Source organism: Sus scrofa, chromosome 1 (genome assembly GCF_054392235.1).
Source record: "Sus scrofa isolate SSC_HxYL_T2T_F1_AM1 chromosome 1, Sscrofa_HxYL_maternal_Yorkshire_Landrace_v2.0, whole genome shotgun sequence".
Classification (NCBI taxonomy): Eukaryota; Metazoa; Chordata; class Mammalia; order Artiodactyla; family Suidae; genus Sus; species Sus scrofa.
Genome location: NC_139383.1, coordinates 264,719,278 through 264,734,739, shown reverse-complemented (window position 1 = coordinate 264,734,739; position 15,462 = coordinate 264,719,278). Strand labels below are relative to the sequence as shown.

Here is a 15,462-nt window from a genome sequence, read left to right as displayed (position 1 = left end):
CCTGCGGCAATTTACGACGTCGGCGGTGAAAGGCCCTGGAAATTCGCCGACCTCCTCCCTACAGCGGGGCGAAAGCCAGCGAGATGTTCGGTGCGAGCGACGAAGACGACACCGACTTCCTCTCGCCTAGCGGCGGGTGAGTGACAAAAGCGTGGGACAGAGGGCGTGGCTGAGAGAGCCTGGCGCACGGTTGGAGGGGTCTCTCTCTTATCAGATCTCTTCCCAACTTCCGGGTCCAGACGCTTGCCGCATTTCGGTGCTCCACAGGTCTCAGTCCCGACGGAGCGCGAAACTGCTGAGTCTGTCCACCGGGATTCTGGACCTGGCATCTCCCTGAAGGCGACCGTCGGGTTCGCTTTTTCCTTTCGGGGTCACAGTTTCTCCCGTGAAGTGGGGGTGATTGTTAATGAAAATACCCGTCTCAGAGTTTTTATGCCTCACCTGAGGCCGATATGAGACTTTTTTTCCGTAGATAAGGCGGTGGCACTTCAAAATTGGAGCTGGCGGGTCAGCTTCAGCATTCTTCAAGACCTAGCTTGGATGTCAGCTTTTTGTTGCTTTCCCTTCCCCACGGTCCCACGTGTGTCTGCCTTCATCTTTGCACACCGAACCGACTAGAGTATGAGCCCTGATAGGACAAGGCCTGCTCACGTTGTCCATCTCTGTCCAGTGCTCAGCACAGCCCCTTTCACAGGGGGTGCTTATTGAGTGTATAAGAGGTGTGAAATTGCATTCTAAACCTTAAAACCAATGTAATAAACTGCAATTGCTGTTCTCTGTCCCCAGCCATTATATATACCAGGCTGGGGTACAGGTCTTCAAGTGGCAGGACTTTGTCTCTTCCAGTAATTACTTAAGCATTTTCTCCTTTCTTTCATGTCAGTAGACAGCTTGACTACTTTCAGACTTGTGAGCTGTCAAGTTCTGATCCTTGCAGAGCCTGTCTTTGAATATATCTAGCCAATTTAAGAAGGTATTGGAGAGTGATGAATGCACCAGTATATACTTCTTGTTCTACTAAACGCTTAGGGGTTAGGTTACAAGATGATTAAGCTGCTCTGCCTGCTCTCAGCTTCCTTCTGGTCCTGGGGGTATGTTCAATATATGGTTGGGAGTTCCCATTGTGGCTCAGCAGTAAGGAACCCAACTAGCATCCATGAGAACCCGGGTTCCATCTCTTTCCCGCTCAGTGGGTTAAGGATCTGGCATTGCTGTGAGCTGTGGATGTGGCTCAGGTCCCAGGTTGCTGTGACTGGTGTAGGCCGGCAGTTGCAGCTTCAACTGACCCCTAGCCTGGGAACTTCCATATGCTGCAGGGTGTGGGAAAAAGACAAAAAAAAAAAAAAAAAAAAAAAAAAGATTAATCATGAAATGATTAATGGTCTCTTTTGGTCTTAATAAGGATATTTAGACTTATACTATGACCCCTCTACATTAGCCATCCTAAGTCCTCTTTTCATTCTCACCTTCCCGTTCCACCCCTACCCTCACTTAGGGTAGCCTACAGCCACTACAGTTCCATTTTGAGTTCTTTCAGTTGCTTGTTTATTTTGGAGTTAAGCAATGCTTTGGTTCCTTTTTTTCCCTACTCCACCCAAAAACATTGACTAAAATTGCCATGTAGTCCAGCCATTTGCTGTTGACTGTGTAGTCAGCCTTTGGAATTAGTGCTTTTTCATCCAAACCTGTCTTGTAAATGGCCTGCCTTTTGAATATTTACAAGATGCACTTTCAATGCATTCTCCACTAGGTGCAAGCATTTGAGGGCAGTCTGTAAATGAATGTTAGATCTCCCATCTTGCATGCAACAAGCAGTACATTGCTGACTGAAAATTCCTGCCTAGATAATGACAATCATGTGCTCTTCTCCAGCTTCCCGGCCTGAGATAAGTTCTTGGTGGCTCAGCTATGCTGCTTTCCTGTGCAGGCTGCTCAAGGAGCTAAGACACTAGTTCTAGGCATAAGTCTGTGCCTCTAAACACAGACAACAGCTACTTGAATGATAAAAGGCTTAGTAAACAAAGTTATTAAGGTAACTTATTTTTGATCCCAGTAATAACCAGAAAAACCAAATCAGGTTTGAGAATGCAGAAAGTTTCACCAACATTCGCTGATTCAGCTTTTCCTGCTTTTTTCACTAAGGAAGTAGAACATATGACAGTGAGCACTGCCGTTGCTTCTCAGTTCCTCTTGTACAACTCTAATGGACTGTAAATATTCTTGATTATTAATTTTTTTAAGTATCTTGACCAAAATATATGGCCTACTTGATTCCACTTAAGATAGTCAAGCCTAATAGAAGTGGGCGTATTAGTGCCTAGAATGACTGTATAGATGATTGATAATCTGTATTCCAAGTTTCTAGGCCTCTTAGAGTCCATAATTAAACTGTAAATAAAGAGTAGTCAGCAGATTCAGGAGGCTTGCTGTTTTTTTTGTTTTTTTTTTTTAATTTTCCCACTGTGCAGCATGCTGTGTTTTTTTATTGTTTTTTGTCTTAGCCCTTTCTCTACCATTGAGTCTTTGAAATGAAGAAATGTGTAAGCGCCTATTAAATGTAGGACTTCAGCTAATACAGATCCTACCCCTAAGAAACTTCCAGTTTAGTAGTAGAATAAAATCACAACAGTAGTAATAAACACAAAGCATTTTTAAGGGGCCAGTTATGTGTATACTTGTGTTTTGGATTATATAAAAGATATATGTGGAGATATGATTAACATGGTAATGATAAATTACCCATGTAACTCTAGAAAAAAGAGAAATCTGGAACTGCTCATCAGAAAGCATCTTTATTTATTTTGCCTTTTCTAGAACCGCACCTGAGGCATATGGAGGTTCCAGTCCAATTGGAGCTGTAGCCACCAACCTACACCACAGCCACAGCAATGTGGGATCCGAGCTGCCTCTGCAACCTACAATACAGCTCAAGGCAACGCTGGATCCTTAACCCACTGAGCAAGGCCAGGGATCGAACCCGTGACCTCATGGTCCCTAGTTGGCTTCATTAACCACTGAGCCACAATGGGAACTCAAGAAAGCATTTTTAAGTTCTGTAAAAGGTATGGAAAAGCCTAGATTCTGATGTTGATTCTGCCCCCAGTTAGCAGTGTGATTTTGTGGACAAGTTGCTTCCCATCCTTGGCTCTCCATACCCCAGTCTATTTATTTATTTCCTTGCTTTTTAGGGCTGTACATGAGGCATATGGAGGTTCCCAGGCTAGGGGTCCAATCAGAGCTACAGCTGCCAGGCTACGCCACAGCCACGGCAATGCAGGATCTGAGCTGTGTCTGTGACCTACACCACAGCTCATGGCAACACCAGATCCTTAACCCACTGAGCGAGGCCAGGGATAGACCCCACACCCTCATTGTTCCTAGTCGGATTTTTCCTGGATTCGTTTCCGCTGTACTACAGTGGGAACTTCCATACCCCAGTCTAATAAATGATGGGGTTGCGCTAGCTGATCTTTGAGACTTTCCAATCCTGTGGTTTTGTATTTATGCAATTATCACTTTATAGTTGTAGATCAGTTTGTGATTGATCAAGCATACTTTCTTCCTTCTAGGGGTGTCTGAGTTGGACCAGCATTTTAAGGATATGTGCACATGTATGTAAAACACACCTTGTTACTCAGCGCCGGGTACTAAACTAAGTACTATATGTGCATTATCATATTTATTTCTCTCTACTACTCTCTGAGGTAGTTTTTACTATTATAGCCATTTTATAAATGGGAAATTAAGGATCAGAGGGGTAAGTTGCTAAGATCAAACAGCTAAAAGTAAAAAAGAACCTGGATTTGAAATCATGCAAGCAGATTTCCACCAGATTGCCTGTATGCCTTATTATTATAGAAGTAAATGTTAGGTACCACGTTTTGGAAAAGAAGTACTTTAACAACAAAAAGAATCCCCACTTATTAAAATGTTGATACATCATAAATACATGTGTTACTATTTTTGATGAGAAAAGAAAAGGTGTATAAAACTCAGGTTAGATAAGGACTTTGACACCTAAATGCATTGGTGAACATTTATTTTAAGAATATGATTAATGCAGTAATGACTTTTCCTATGAGTTAGAAACTTAGAGACTTAAATCCAGAGTTTGCAAGTCCATTTGTGGGAACATAGTTGGGGGAGTGTGTACATTTGAGAACATTATAGAAGCGGAAAAATGGAATAAACTACAGAAAAAACTCATGCCCCTGAAGTCTGTGTAGAGTTCATTTTTAAAAATTAATGGAAAGTTAAAAAAAAAAAAAAAAAGAAGTTCCCTTCGTGGTGCAGGGGAAACAAGCTGACTAGGAACCATGAGGTTGTAGGTTCGATCCCTGACCTTGCTCAGTGGGTTAAGGATCTCGTGTTGCCATGAGCTGTGGTGTAGATCACAGATTTGGCTGGGATCTGACATGGCTGTAGCTGTGGCTGACAGCTCTAGCTCCGATTGGACCCCTAGCCTGGGAACCTCCATGTGCCTTGGGTGCGGCCCTAAAAGAAAAAAAAAAAAATTAATAGAAAGTAGATTTAATCTGAAAGACAGTTGGGTTGACCAGGCTTTGGAATTGATTTTTGCAGTCATCAAATGGCTGACCTTTAAGGAAAAACAAATCAAATACCCTTAGTTTACAGAAGTTAACAAGGACATTCTTATCACTGGTTTGTGTGTAATCTGTTAATCTTAACTAGGTTTTAAGTTTTTTCACAAGGTTAAAGACATTGCTCAACTCTTTCAGAGTCTTAGTCCTTTTAGGGGAAATCTGCTCAGATTGCCCTGGCTAGGAGAAATCTTAATCGCTTCTCAATTTCATTAACATCTTTTGATGTCATCTGTAGGCCAGCATTGCTCTTTACCCTTGGAGTATCATTTAAACCTTTTAGTCCTTTGTTTATTTATTTATTGCTTTTTAGGGCCGCATATGGAGGTTCCCAGGCTGTGGTTCCCACAGCCACAGCAACCAGGATACAAGCCTCATCTGCAACCTACACCACAGCTCAGGGCAACGCCAGATCCTTACCCACTGAGTAAGGCCAGGGATTGAACCTGCATCCTCAAGGATGTTAGATTTGTTAACCACTGAACCACTACGGAAACTCCCTTAGTCCTGTAAAGTAGGCATTGTTGGCCCCACTTACAGGAAACCCACAGTACACTATTTTGAGAAAACAAGGTAATAGTTTCCTTTCTTTCCTTTTTTTTTTTTTTTTTTTTTTTTGTTTCCTTGGTTCTTTTTGCCTCTTAGGGTTGCACATGCAGCATATGTAAGTTCTCAGGATAGGGATTGAATCTGGTCCTGCAGCTGCTGGCCTACACCACAGCCATAGCAACATGGGATCCAAGCCTCGTCTGTGACCTATACCACAGCGCATAGTAACCCGGGATCCTTAACCCACTGAGCAAGGCCAGGGATCAGACCCACATCCTCATGGATGCTAGTCAGGTTCGTTACTGCTAAGCCACAATGGGAACTCCCACGGCAATTTCAAGTCAAATTATTTTGTAAAGTGCTAGTATGTATTATACATTATTGGGTAAAAAGGGCCAAAAGAGTAGTTGGGAGTACTTTACCTAATCTAAGGATTCCATTGGAGAGGAGGAGCTTAGAGCTAGACTAGACTTTGAGTTCATTATCGAGCCTATTTTATACCAGATGCTAGGCAAAATAATAGTCAAGTAACGATTGTAACAAGTCATCAATTATTATGTTATATGATAAATGACTGAATAAATTTTATTAATCTCTATGGACTGTGACTCTGTATAAGAGCTGCTTGTTATATATCTCATATTACAGTTTGCAGTTATATACTCTATACCTTATTACCTTGTTAGAATATATACGCTGCTTGAAAATAGAACCCAGATTTGATCACCAATGCGTACCTAGCCCATAACGCAGTGTCTGATGCATATTTCTTGAATGAAGTATAGATTTATATGGAAGCTAGACTTTGAGATTAAGGGGTAGCTTCCAGAGGAAGAATGTTTCAGGCAGAGGGAACAGCATATCAAAAAGCTGTAGACTGGAAAGGTCTTGCTTTATTTGAGAAATTAAAAGATCTCCATTGTGACTGTAGCATGCAGTTGGAGATGAGCAGTGGACAGATAGGAGGTGAAGGCAGTAAGGAGAGGTGAGGTCTTGAAGGGGCTTAGAAAAGTTGTCTTGTGCAGTTTGGATTTTTATCTTGGTAACACTGAGGTGTCATTGAGAGTTTTAAATAGGAAAGAGACTTGATCTAATTTGTTTTGTAGAGAGATCACTATGGGTGCAGTGGGGAGGGTGGATAAGAAGCAGGCATTGAAACTGAGCAGGGCCCTGTGGGACTCCTGGGCGCAAGCCTTCCTTTGTTCCCCATTTCTTGTATTTAGGGAATAAGCTTCAGCCTCCAAGACCTTCCCTGAATTCCAAAGGGTAGGTTCAGACAGTGGCTAAACAGAGAAGGGAGGGGGATACAGAGAGCAATCAAGAAACAATAGTGCAGCTTTAGGGCAGGGTCCTGGGGTCTCCTCAAGGAATATACACAACAAGATCTTTGAGTTCTTCTGAAGAACTAAAACCATCAACAAATGAAAGCCAGAGAGGAGGACCACTAGAACCAGTAATAGGGCCACTAAACTCCAACTTTGAAGAATACAGGTTTGCACCTGCCCTGGTCATGTCCATGGCCCTATTTTCTCCTCTCAAACTATAAAACCACTTCCTAATCTCTCCCAAGTGAGGGCACAGAGCTTTTAGGGGATTGGGCCTCTATGGTTTCCTTTGCCTAGCAAAGCAGGACAGCTATTTTTTTTTTCTCCTTCCCCGAAAGCTTTTGGCATTTCTTTCCTTTTTTTTTTTTTTTTTTTTTAAGACCTGAACTCATGGAATATGGAAATTCCCAGGCTAGGGGTCGAATTGGAGCTGCAGCTGCTGGCCTATACCTCAGCCACAGCAATGCAGGATCTGAGCAGTGCCTGTAATCTACACCACAACTTGCAGCAAGCCAGATCCTTAACCCACTGAACAAAGCCAGGGATCCAACCCGTGTCCTCATGGATCCCATGCTGAGCCACAATGGGAACTCCTTGTCTCTGAATTTCTACCCTTTTTTTTTTTTTTTTTTTTTTTTGTCTTCTGTCCTTTTAGGGCTGCACCCAAGGCATATGGAGGTTCCCAGCTAGGGTTCTAATCAGAGCTACAGCTGATGGCCTATACCACAGCCACAGCAATACCAGATCCAAGCTGCGTCTGCGACCTACTACACCACAGTTCACGACCGGATCCTTAACCCACTGAGTGAGGCCGGGGATCGAACCTGCAACCTCGTAGTTCCTAGTCGGATTCGTTTCCACTGTGCCACAGTAGGAACTCCTGTCTCCACATTTCTATTTGGCACCACCGGTGGACAGGGCCAGGTTTTGCCAACAGCGTGACCAGGGCAGGGAGATGATTCAGGAGGTAATTGCAGTACTTCAAGCAATGTTGATGTGATGGTAGCCTGAACTAGAGAAGTGACAGTAAGAATGGCGGGAAATGAATAAGTTCACAAAATAGCAAGTACACTCAAATGGACTCAGCAATTGGTCATGAATAGCTGGAGAAAGAAAAGTCAAGGTTAATGCTCAGATTTCAGTTTTGGTTATGGATGTTTGCAAAAAACGGTAACATAGTAGAAATGAGACAGTTATCTTTAGAAAGACCTGCTTACACATTTGGCACTTGGCTGGCAGCCAGAACTGGACTGATAAACAGTTCTCCACACTGATATAAAACTATCTACAAGTGATAGGAGCAGCTCACTGTGCCTGATCTGTACACATGATATAGTTTATACTAAACCTTGTCTTCTAGGAGTCTAGAATTTTAGTAAATGATAGAAGATTGCTATGTGACTAGCTCACAGTGAAAAACCTTGGCCACTGAGTGTCTAGTGAGCTTTCCTCGCAGACCACAATCACACATGTTGTTACAACTAGTTGCTGGACGAATTTAACGTGTCTTGTGGGAGAAGACTCTGAGGAGCTTTTTCCTGGTTTCCTCTGGACCTTGCTCCAAAGATCCTTTTTCCTTTGCTGATTTTGCTGTGTATCCTTTGTAATAGATCTTAGACCTGTGTACAATTCTATGCAGAGTTCAGTGAGTCCTTCCAGCAAATCACTGAGCCTAGGGACAGTCTTGAAGACCCTGATAACAAAATGTCATTCATTAAGGGTGAGGACAGAGTTTGCCAGGGCAGTGGGCTTTGGAAAATGTGATTGCTGGTTTGGACCTGGTGCATTTTTCTTCACTGTGGAATATCTGTGTTGGCTGGCACTCAGACACAAATTTTGGGCCAAGAATACAGATTTGAGCAGCATTAGCATTGTTGCTAATATTGTTGCGGAAAACCAGTAAACGTGGTTTTACAGTTTGAGAGTGGAAAACAGAGCCACGAATAAGGATCAGGGGAGGTGCAAGCTTGTTTTCATTCATTGAAGGTTTTAGTTCTGCCAAGAACTCAAAGATCTTGTTATGTATATTCCTTGAGGTGAAACCAAGACCATACCCCAAGGTTGCACTGTTGTTTCGTGACTGTTCCTCCCTAGTCTCTGTATCCCCTCCCTCCTCTAATTAGCAACTGTTTGAACCTACCCTTTGGAAGTCTGGGAAGGTCATGGAGAGATGGAAAGACCTTGAGAGGGTGCTCGCATGGGAGTTCTCCCTGTGGTACAGTGGGTTAATGACCTGGCTTGTTTCTGTGGAGGTACTAGTCCCATCCCCCCACCTATCAGAGTGGGTTAAGGATACCGAGTTCCTGCAGCTGTGGTTCAGGCTCAGGATGGGTGCCTGGCCCGGGAATTTCCATATGCCGTGGGTGCAGCCGAAAAAGAAAAGGGGGGGGCATTAACATTTATTGATGTCTTATTTTGTCCAGTCCTTTCTCTTCTTGCTGAAACTTGGTCTCTGTCCACCAGCACCAGATAGAAATGTGGAGACAGAGTTTGGGTGAGGGAGAAAAAATAGTTCTGTTGCTTTGCCAGGTGAAGGAGAACAAAGCAGGCTAATTCCTAAAAGACTGTGCCCTCCCTTGAGAAAGGCTAGGAAATGGTTTTCTAGTTGAGGAGTAGAAAATAGGGCCACAGATAAGGATCAGGGTGGATGCAAGCTTTCATTCATCTTCAAATTTGGTGTTTAGTGGTCCTGGCACTGGTTCTAGTGGTCCTTCTCTCTGGCTTTCATTTATTGATGGTTTTAGTTCTTCAGAAGAACTCAAAGATCTGGTTATGTATGTATATTCCTTGAGGAGAAACCAGGACCCTGTCCCAAAGCTGCACTTGACTGTTCCTCCCTGGTCTCTGTATCCCCTCCCTTCCCTGATTAGCAACTGTTTAACCTACCCTTTGGAACTCAGGGAAGGTCTTGTCTTGGAGGCTGAATGAAGCCTATTTCCTACAAACAAGAAATGGGGAACACAGGAAGGCTTGTATGTCCAGGAGCCCCACAGGGTCCTACTTGGTTTCATTCTCTCCCCTGCAGGTATCCACTGAAGTCAAAAGAAGAGTTTGTTTAAAGAAGAACAAATAAATTGACAATGTAAAAAGGCAGAATGCAGGCCAAATAAGTTAAGGGCTGTTTATTAACGAAGAGGTGGTTGGTGACTTTATTTTTATTTATTTATTTTTTGCTTTTTAGGGCCGCACCTGTGGCAGGTGGAGGTTCCCAGGCTAGGGGTCTAATCGGAGCTACAGCTGCCGGCCTATACCACAGCCACAGCAACACCAGATCGGAGCCCTATCTGCGACCTACACCACAGCTCATAGCCAGATCCTCAACCCACTGAGCGAGGCCAGGCATCAAACCAGCAAGTTCATGGTTCCTAGTTGGATTGGTTTCCGCTGTGCCACAATGGGAACTCTGATGGTTGGTGACTTTAGTAAGAGCAGTTTCAGTGGAATGCTTGGGGCATAAGATTCGTCCCAAGGGCTGATAAAAGAATGGCTCTGCCTGTTAGATGAAATGGTAGATGGGACTATGCCCCATGGAGTAAGTTTGTAGTACGCCTTTACAAATAGGAGGAGCTCCCATGTGGCACAGTGGATTAAGAATGTGGCATCGTCATTAGTGCTGTGGCGTGGGTTCCATCCCTGGTCTGTGAACTTCACGTGCCACTGGTACGGCCAAAAATAATAATAATAATATTAATAACAGGAAACTGACTTGCTAAAGGCAAGAATTTAGTGTGAGGAGGGAGTTCCCATTGTGGAGCAGTAGTTAACGAATCTGACTAGGAACCATGAGGTTGCAGGTTCGATCCCTGGCCTCGCTCAGTGGGTTAAGGATCTGGCGTTGCCGTGAGCTGTGGTGTAAGTTGCAGACGAGGCTCGGATCCCACGTTGTTGTGGCTCCTGGCATAGGCTGGCGGCTACAGCTCCAATTAGACCCCTAGCCTGGGAACCTCCATATGCCATAGGAGTGGCCCAAGAAAAGGCAAAAAGACAAAAAGAAAAAAAAAAAAAAAGAATTTAGTGTGAGGAGACCATAGCATCTGGACAAATCAAAATCATCTCAGTTTGCAGATGCAGAAACTGAGATCCAGAAAGAAGAGATGCCTTGACCAAAGTCCTGGAGACAGGGAAGGCCATTTGATGCTGCTCAGATCAGAAATACAATTTTGGGAGTGCCTGTCATGGCGCAGTGGAAACGAATCCGACTGGGAACCGTGAAGTTGTGGATTCAATCCTTGGCCTCGCTCAGTAGGTTAAGGATTCGGCATTGCTGTGAGCTGTGGTGTAGGTCACATACATGGCTTGGATCCACCGTTTCTGTGGCTGTGGCATAGGCTGGCGGCTACAGCTCCGATTCGACCCCCTAGCCCGGGAACCTCCATATGCTTTGGGTGTGGCCCTAAAAAATGACCAAAAAAAAAAAAAAAAAAGGAAGACAGTTTTGATTTCAAAGACTCTTAGCTGCCTCTTCTAATATTGAATGGTGGGATATGTAGTCAAGGTGGTGTTTGTTTATTGTTGGAGGGTGAACAGTTTTTATAATAATTCCATGTTTGAGATATGTTGAAATATCATTTTTATTTTCTATTAACAGTGCCAGATTGGCTTCTCTTTTTGGACCAGATCAGGCAGTTGCTGGCCATGGAAATGAGTTCTTCCAGTATACAGCCCCAAAGCAGCCTAAGAAAGGCCAGGGCACAGTATCAACAGGTGAGTTAATAGGTTAGGATTGGCCTCTGGGGAATGGTAAACAACCTGCCAATAGGGACCTGCCAGATCATCCATCCTTGATCAGTCTGGCCAGGCTTACTGCCATTGAGGTGCATGCTGCTCCGAGTTCTGAACTCCTGAATTCCAGCAGCTAGTTAGTATGTCCCTTTTTGGAAACTGATGGGAAAATGTCACAGGCAAGCTCTTTTGCCCCATGTGGATACCACTCTCTGAAACTCTGCCCAGGGCAGTCTTAAGTAGGCAATGTCCAATGTTTTAGCGGAAGGGAAGAGCTGCTTTTCACGTCTTTTCACCTGAATGGGTTAGATGTATGCTGACAGTGAATTTTTCCCAGCTAGACAGTGTATCCCTGTACCTTTCATCATGATGGACACAAATATTTGTTGAATGAAATGGGAGGCTAATATTTTTTAAATGCCTCCTATGTGTCTGGTCTCAGGTGCTTTACTTAGATTGTCTTATTTAATTCTCACAACAATTCTACAAAATGGGTGAGGCTCAGAGAGGTTTAGGGACTTGGTTAGAGTCATATAGTAGTAAGTGACAGAGCTAGGCTTTGAAGCCTGATTTGACTCACTCCAAAGCTTTTTCGCCCCCCTTTATACTTTATCTAAGAAGCTAAGGAGCAAGGGACTGATAGAAATTACCCAGAGTAGATGGGTGGGAAAGGACATTAAATTAAATATCTGTTGAACGAAGAGGAAAGTATTGAGTGTCTTTTACATGGTAGGCACAATGCTGGCACTGAGGATATTGTTAGTATATTTAGAGTTGAATAGTTGCGGCAGGTACTGTTATGGCCCATAATGCCTAAAATATTTACTCTTTGGCTCTTGACAAAATGTTTGCTGACTCTTGCTCTAAATCTTACCTGTCACTTTTGGCAGTTTTGCTGTGGATTGCTGGTCCTGTTCTCCAAGCCATAACCTGGCCAGATTTCTAGTCGGCTATGCCTTATATTTCCTGAGCTACATCTCTTCATCAGTGGTATACTTTTAACTCAGTTTAAAGTGGTTGAGTTAATGGATGTGGATAAAAACAACCAACCAACAACCAACCTCAGTCCCCACCCAATGAAGTAACTTGATTTTTTAAAATTAGAAAACAGCAACAACTATTAGTTAATTATATTTTCAAAGGGGAATTATAGAGGCATTTCAACCCAAAAATTACTCATAGTGTCTGACGCAGACATTCACAAATAAAATAAAAACTAGCAATACAGGGAGTAACCACCATGGCACAGCAGGATTGGCAGCATCTTAGGAGCACTGAGATGTGAGTTCAGTCCCCTACCCGGCACAGTGGGTTAGGGATCCAGCATTGCCACAGCTGTGGCCTAGATAGAGACCGAGGCTCAGATTTGACCCCTGGCCTGGGAGCTGCATAGGCCGCAGGGCAGCCAAAAATGGAAAAAAGAAAAGAGAAAAAACAGCAATACAGGAGATGCTGTCTGTTCAAGGGATATTTATATAACAAGTCTTTGTGGGGAAGGAAGTAGTTGCAGCATAGTTCTTGAATCTGTTTAGATTTTTATAAAACAGAGCAATTAGATAAAAAAGAAACCTATGGATGATATTTACAACAAAACCAATGGGAAAGGTGTTTTCATGAACCCCCAAATACAAGCAGGTATGGAACAAGGCTTTCCTGGTGTCAACATTTGCACAGGAGTCAGTAGGGAAGCAATGGAGAATACCTGAGTCCAAGAATGAGAGAACCCCAAAATAGCCACCAGGTGTTCATGGAAAACATAGCAGGCCAAGCTGAAACTGGAAAGCCTTTTGCCTGCTCTCATAGTGGGTAAGTACAAGGGGTTGATGATGGGGACTGGAAGACCCGAAGCATCTTGCGCCTATCAACTTTTGAAACTTACCCACCATAATGACCTTCTAGGAGCAGTCCCCACCCTGAGAAGAACCTGTTGGGAGTAGTGGACGGGGATGTTAGAATGAAGGAAAGAGGATCCAGATAAAGTAGGGCTAGAATAGAATCCTGAAGCCTCAGGAGGAAGCTCCCCTCTTCCCCGCCTTTTTTGAACTCTGTATAACCACAGAAGAGTGAATTCCATGGAGTCAGGAAAGCCACCCTGAACCACACTTCTATCTAAAAGTTCAGAAGGAAAAAAATAAAAGTTCCGAAAGGCAAATTTGACATAAAAATGAAAAGCATCCAGTCTGGTAGATAAGCACCCAGTCTGAAGAGTTGTACGAAATGAAAATTTTTAATTTTATTTTTGGCTTCAGTGTGCAGGGACTTAATGTGGGATCTCAGTTCCCAAACCAGGGGTTGAACCCCTGCCGCTGGGGTGAAAACACTGCTAGACCACCAGGAAACTCCCATGAAAGTCTTTTTATAGGCTGAAGGGAGTCTTGTGTAATACCAGGCTGACCTTTAGAGGATAGCAGAGGCCCATCAGACAGATTGCCTAACTCTTGCTGATGAGATAATTCCCGATTGATTGATTGATTCTGTTTCTGGGAGAGCCAAAACTCTAATTAGGTTGAATCTGTTTGGTGAGGTGGGGCCTAGCCTAAATCACTCCATTTGGGCCTGTTGTCTTGTTTGTAACAACAAAAAGAATCAAGGATCCTTCTGAAAATAAGTTCTTGGTTGCTGTGTCTATAACCATGTTCTCACTATTCCATCAGCAGATTCATTCGTGAGTATAAATATGTGATTTACTTTAAAAACCATTTTTAAATGTTAATGTTACTATATACCACTGTGAAAGAAAGCAGCGGATATAATCTGAATATCATCAATTTTCTACTCCAGAAGTAAGGAAACAACATTTTTTTTTTTTTTTAACTGTCAAAATATTGGAAGGAAAAAAGAAAGTAGATAGACTGTGACCTTTCTTTCTAGATAGTGCTTCTTGTCCAGCCCAAAGACTTGTTTGGAGTGGAGCCAGAGTCCTGGGTTCTAGTCCTAGGCTTGCCGCTGTCATCGTGAAAGGCGCTTGGGAGCTCCGAGCCTGTTTCCTCAGCCCCAAACAAGGTCATAGGGCTGTTTTGTGGCTTAAATGAGGACAATGCTCATGAAAGCATTGTATCACTAACTACAAGGTTAAAGAAGAGTATGGGGTGTTTTTGTTTTTTGTTTTCCTTTTTTTAGCCGTCCAAGGCATATGGAGTTCCTGGGCCAGGGATCAGATCTGAGATGGAGTTGTGACTAGTGCTATAGCTGCAGCAGCACTGGATCCTTAACCCATTGTGCTGGGGATCCCTGAGTTCCCAAGACACCACTGATCCCAATTTGCCGCAAGGGTAACTCCTAAAGAATAGAAGTTTTGAAGCTTTTTTTGTTTGTTTGTTTGTTTGCCACAGCTGCGGAATGTGGAAGTTCCCAGGCCAAGTATCAGATCCAAGCCACAGCAGTGACCTAAGCTGCAGCAGGGACGATGCCAGATCCTTTAGCCACTGAGCTGCCAGGGGACTCCTGAAGTTGCTTTAAAGTTTAAAAATCAGTTTCAAGCAAGAAATTAATGCCAACTTTGTTTTCTCCTTCATCTCCAGGAAATCAGGTGACACCAAAAACAGCACCCACCACAACAGGCACATCCACAGTATTGGTTGCAATAGCAGTCCATGCATATCGTTAGTAAGTAGATGAGAAGGAATGCTTTCTGAAGTTGGTTGGGAAGGGGGGCCGCCGGTGTGGGTTAAGCCCCTGTCTTTTCGATCTCTGCTCGTGCAAAATAGCTACTCAGTCCTGCCATAGACAAAAGTGTCAGTGATGCTCTTTAACATCTCAGTTGGAGGATTTTGCACACAAAACTTTGAAGAGCTGTACCCTCTCTAGGAAATGGTTATGCCCTCAACAGCTGCTTTTTTAAGTGCTCAAAGAAATACCATGAATAGTAGATGTTTACAGAGTAAAGAAGTTGTATAAGAGCTTTAAATTATAAACCACTCACTTCTCTCCCTTTCTCGAGGCTGAATGACTAGATTCCCCACTTGTCTATGGCAGAAAAGGAAGCTGGTTCTACTTAGTTGAAGGGGGTATTAATACCTGTTTTTCTTGTTTCTGTAGCACAAATGGTCAGTATGTAAAGCAGGGCAAATTTGGTGCTGCAGTCCTGGGAAATCACACAGCCAGAGAGGTGAGAATGCCCCTTGTCTCATGGATATTCGGGTGCCCCAAATCATACCAATGAACTGAAATTTTTTTTTTTTTTTGGCCATGCCTTCAGCATGCAGAAATTCCTGGGCCAGGGATTGAACCCTGGCCCTAACAGTAACAACACTGAAATCTTTAAC

The 15,462-nt window shown here is 43.4% G+C and overlaps 1 protein-coding gene across 3 annotated transcripts in view; it reads left to right on the top strand.

The window, feature by feature from the left end:
- Positions 1–60: 60 nt before the first annotated feature.
- FKBP15 (FKBP prolyl isomerase family member 15) overlaps positions 61–15,462 on the top strand; it is a 60,267-nt gene continuing 44,865 nt past the window's right edge. For 2 of the 3 annotated variants that reach the window (XM_084991997.1, XM_084991989.1), the window contains exons 1-4: positions 61–350; positions 11,064–11,179; positions 14,719–14,803; positions 15,236–15,305. Coding sequence is in view for 1 of the 3 variants with exons in the window: in XM_021067627.2 (XP_020923286.2) it covers positions 84–136; positions 11,064–11,179; positions 14,719–14,803; positions 15,236–15,305 (324 nt within the window). In the remaining 2 variants the exon portion in view is untranslated. The remainder of the gene's footprint in view (positions 351–11,063; positions 11,180–14,718; positions 14,804–15,235; positions 15,306–15,462) is intronic. The other variant, XM_021067627.2, reaches the window with a different exon arrangement.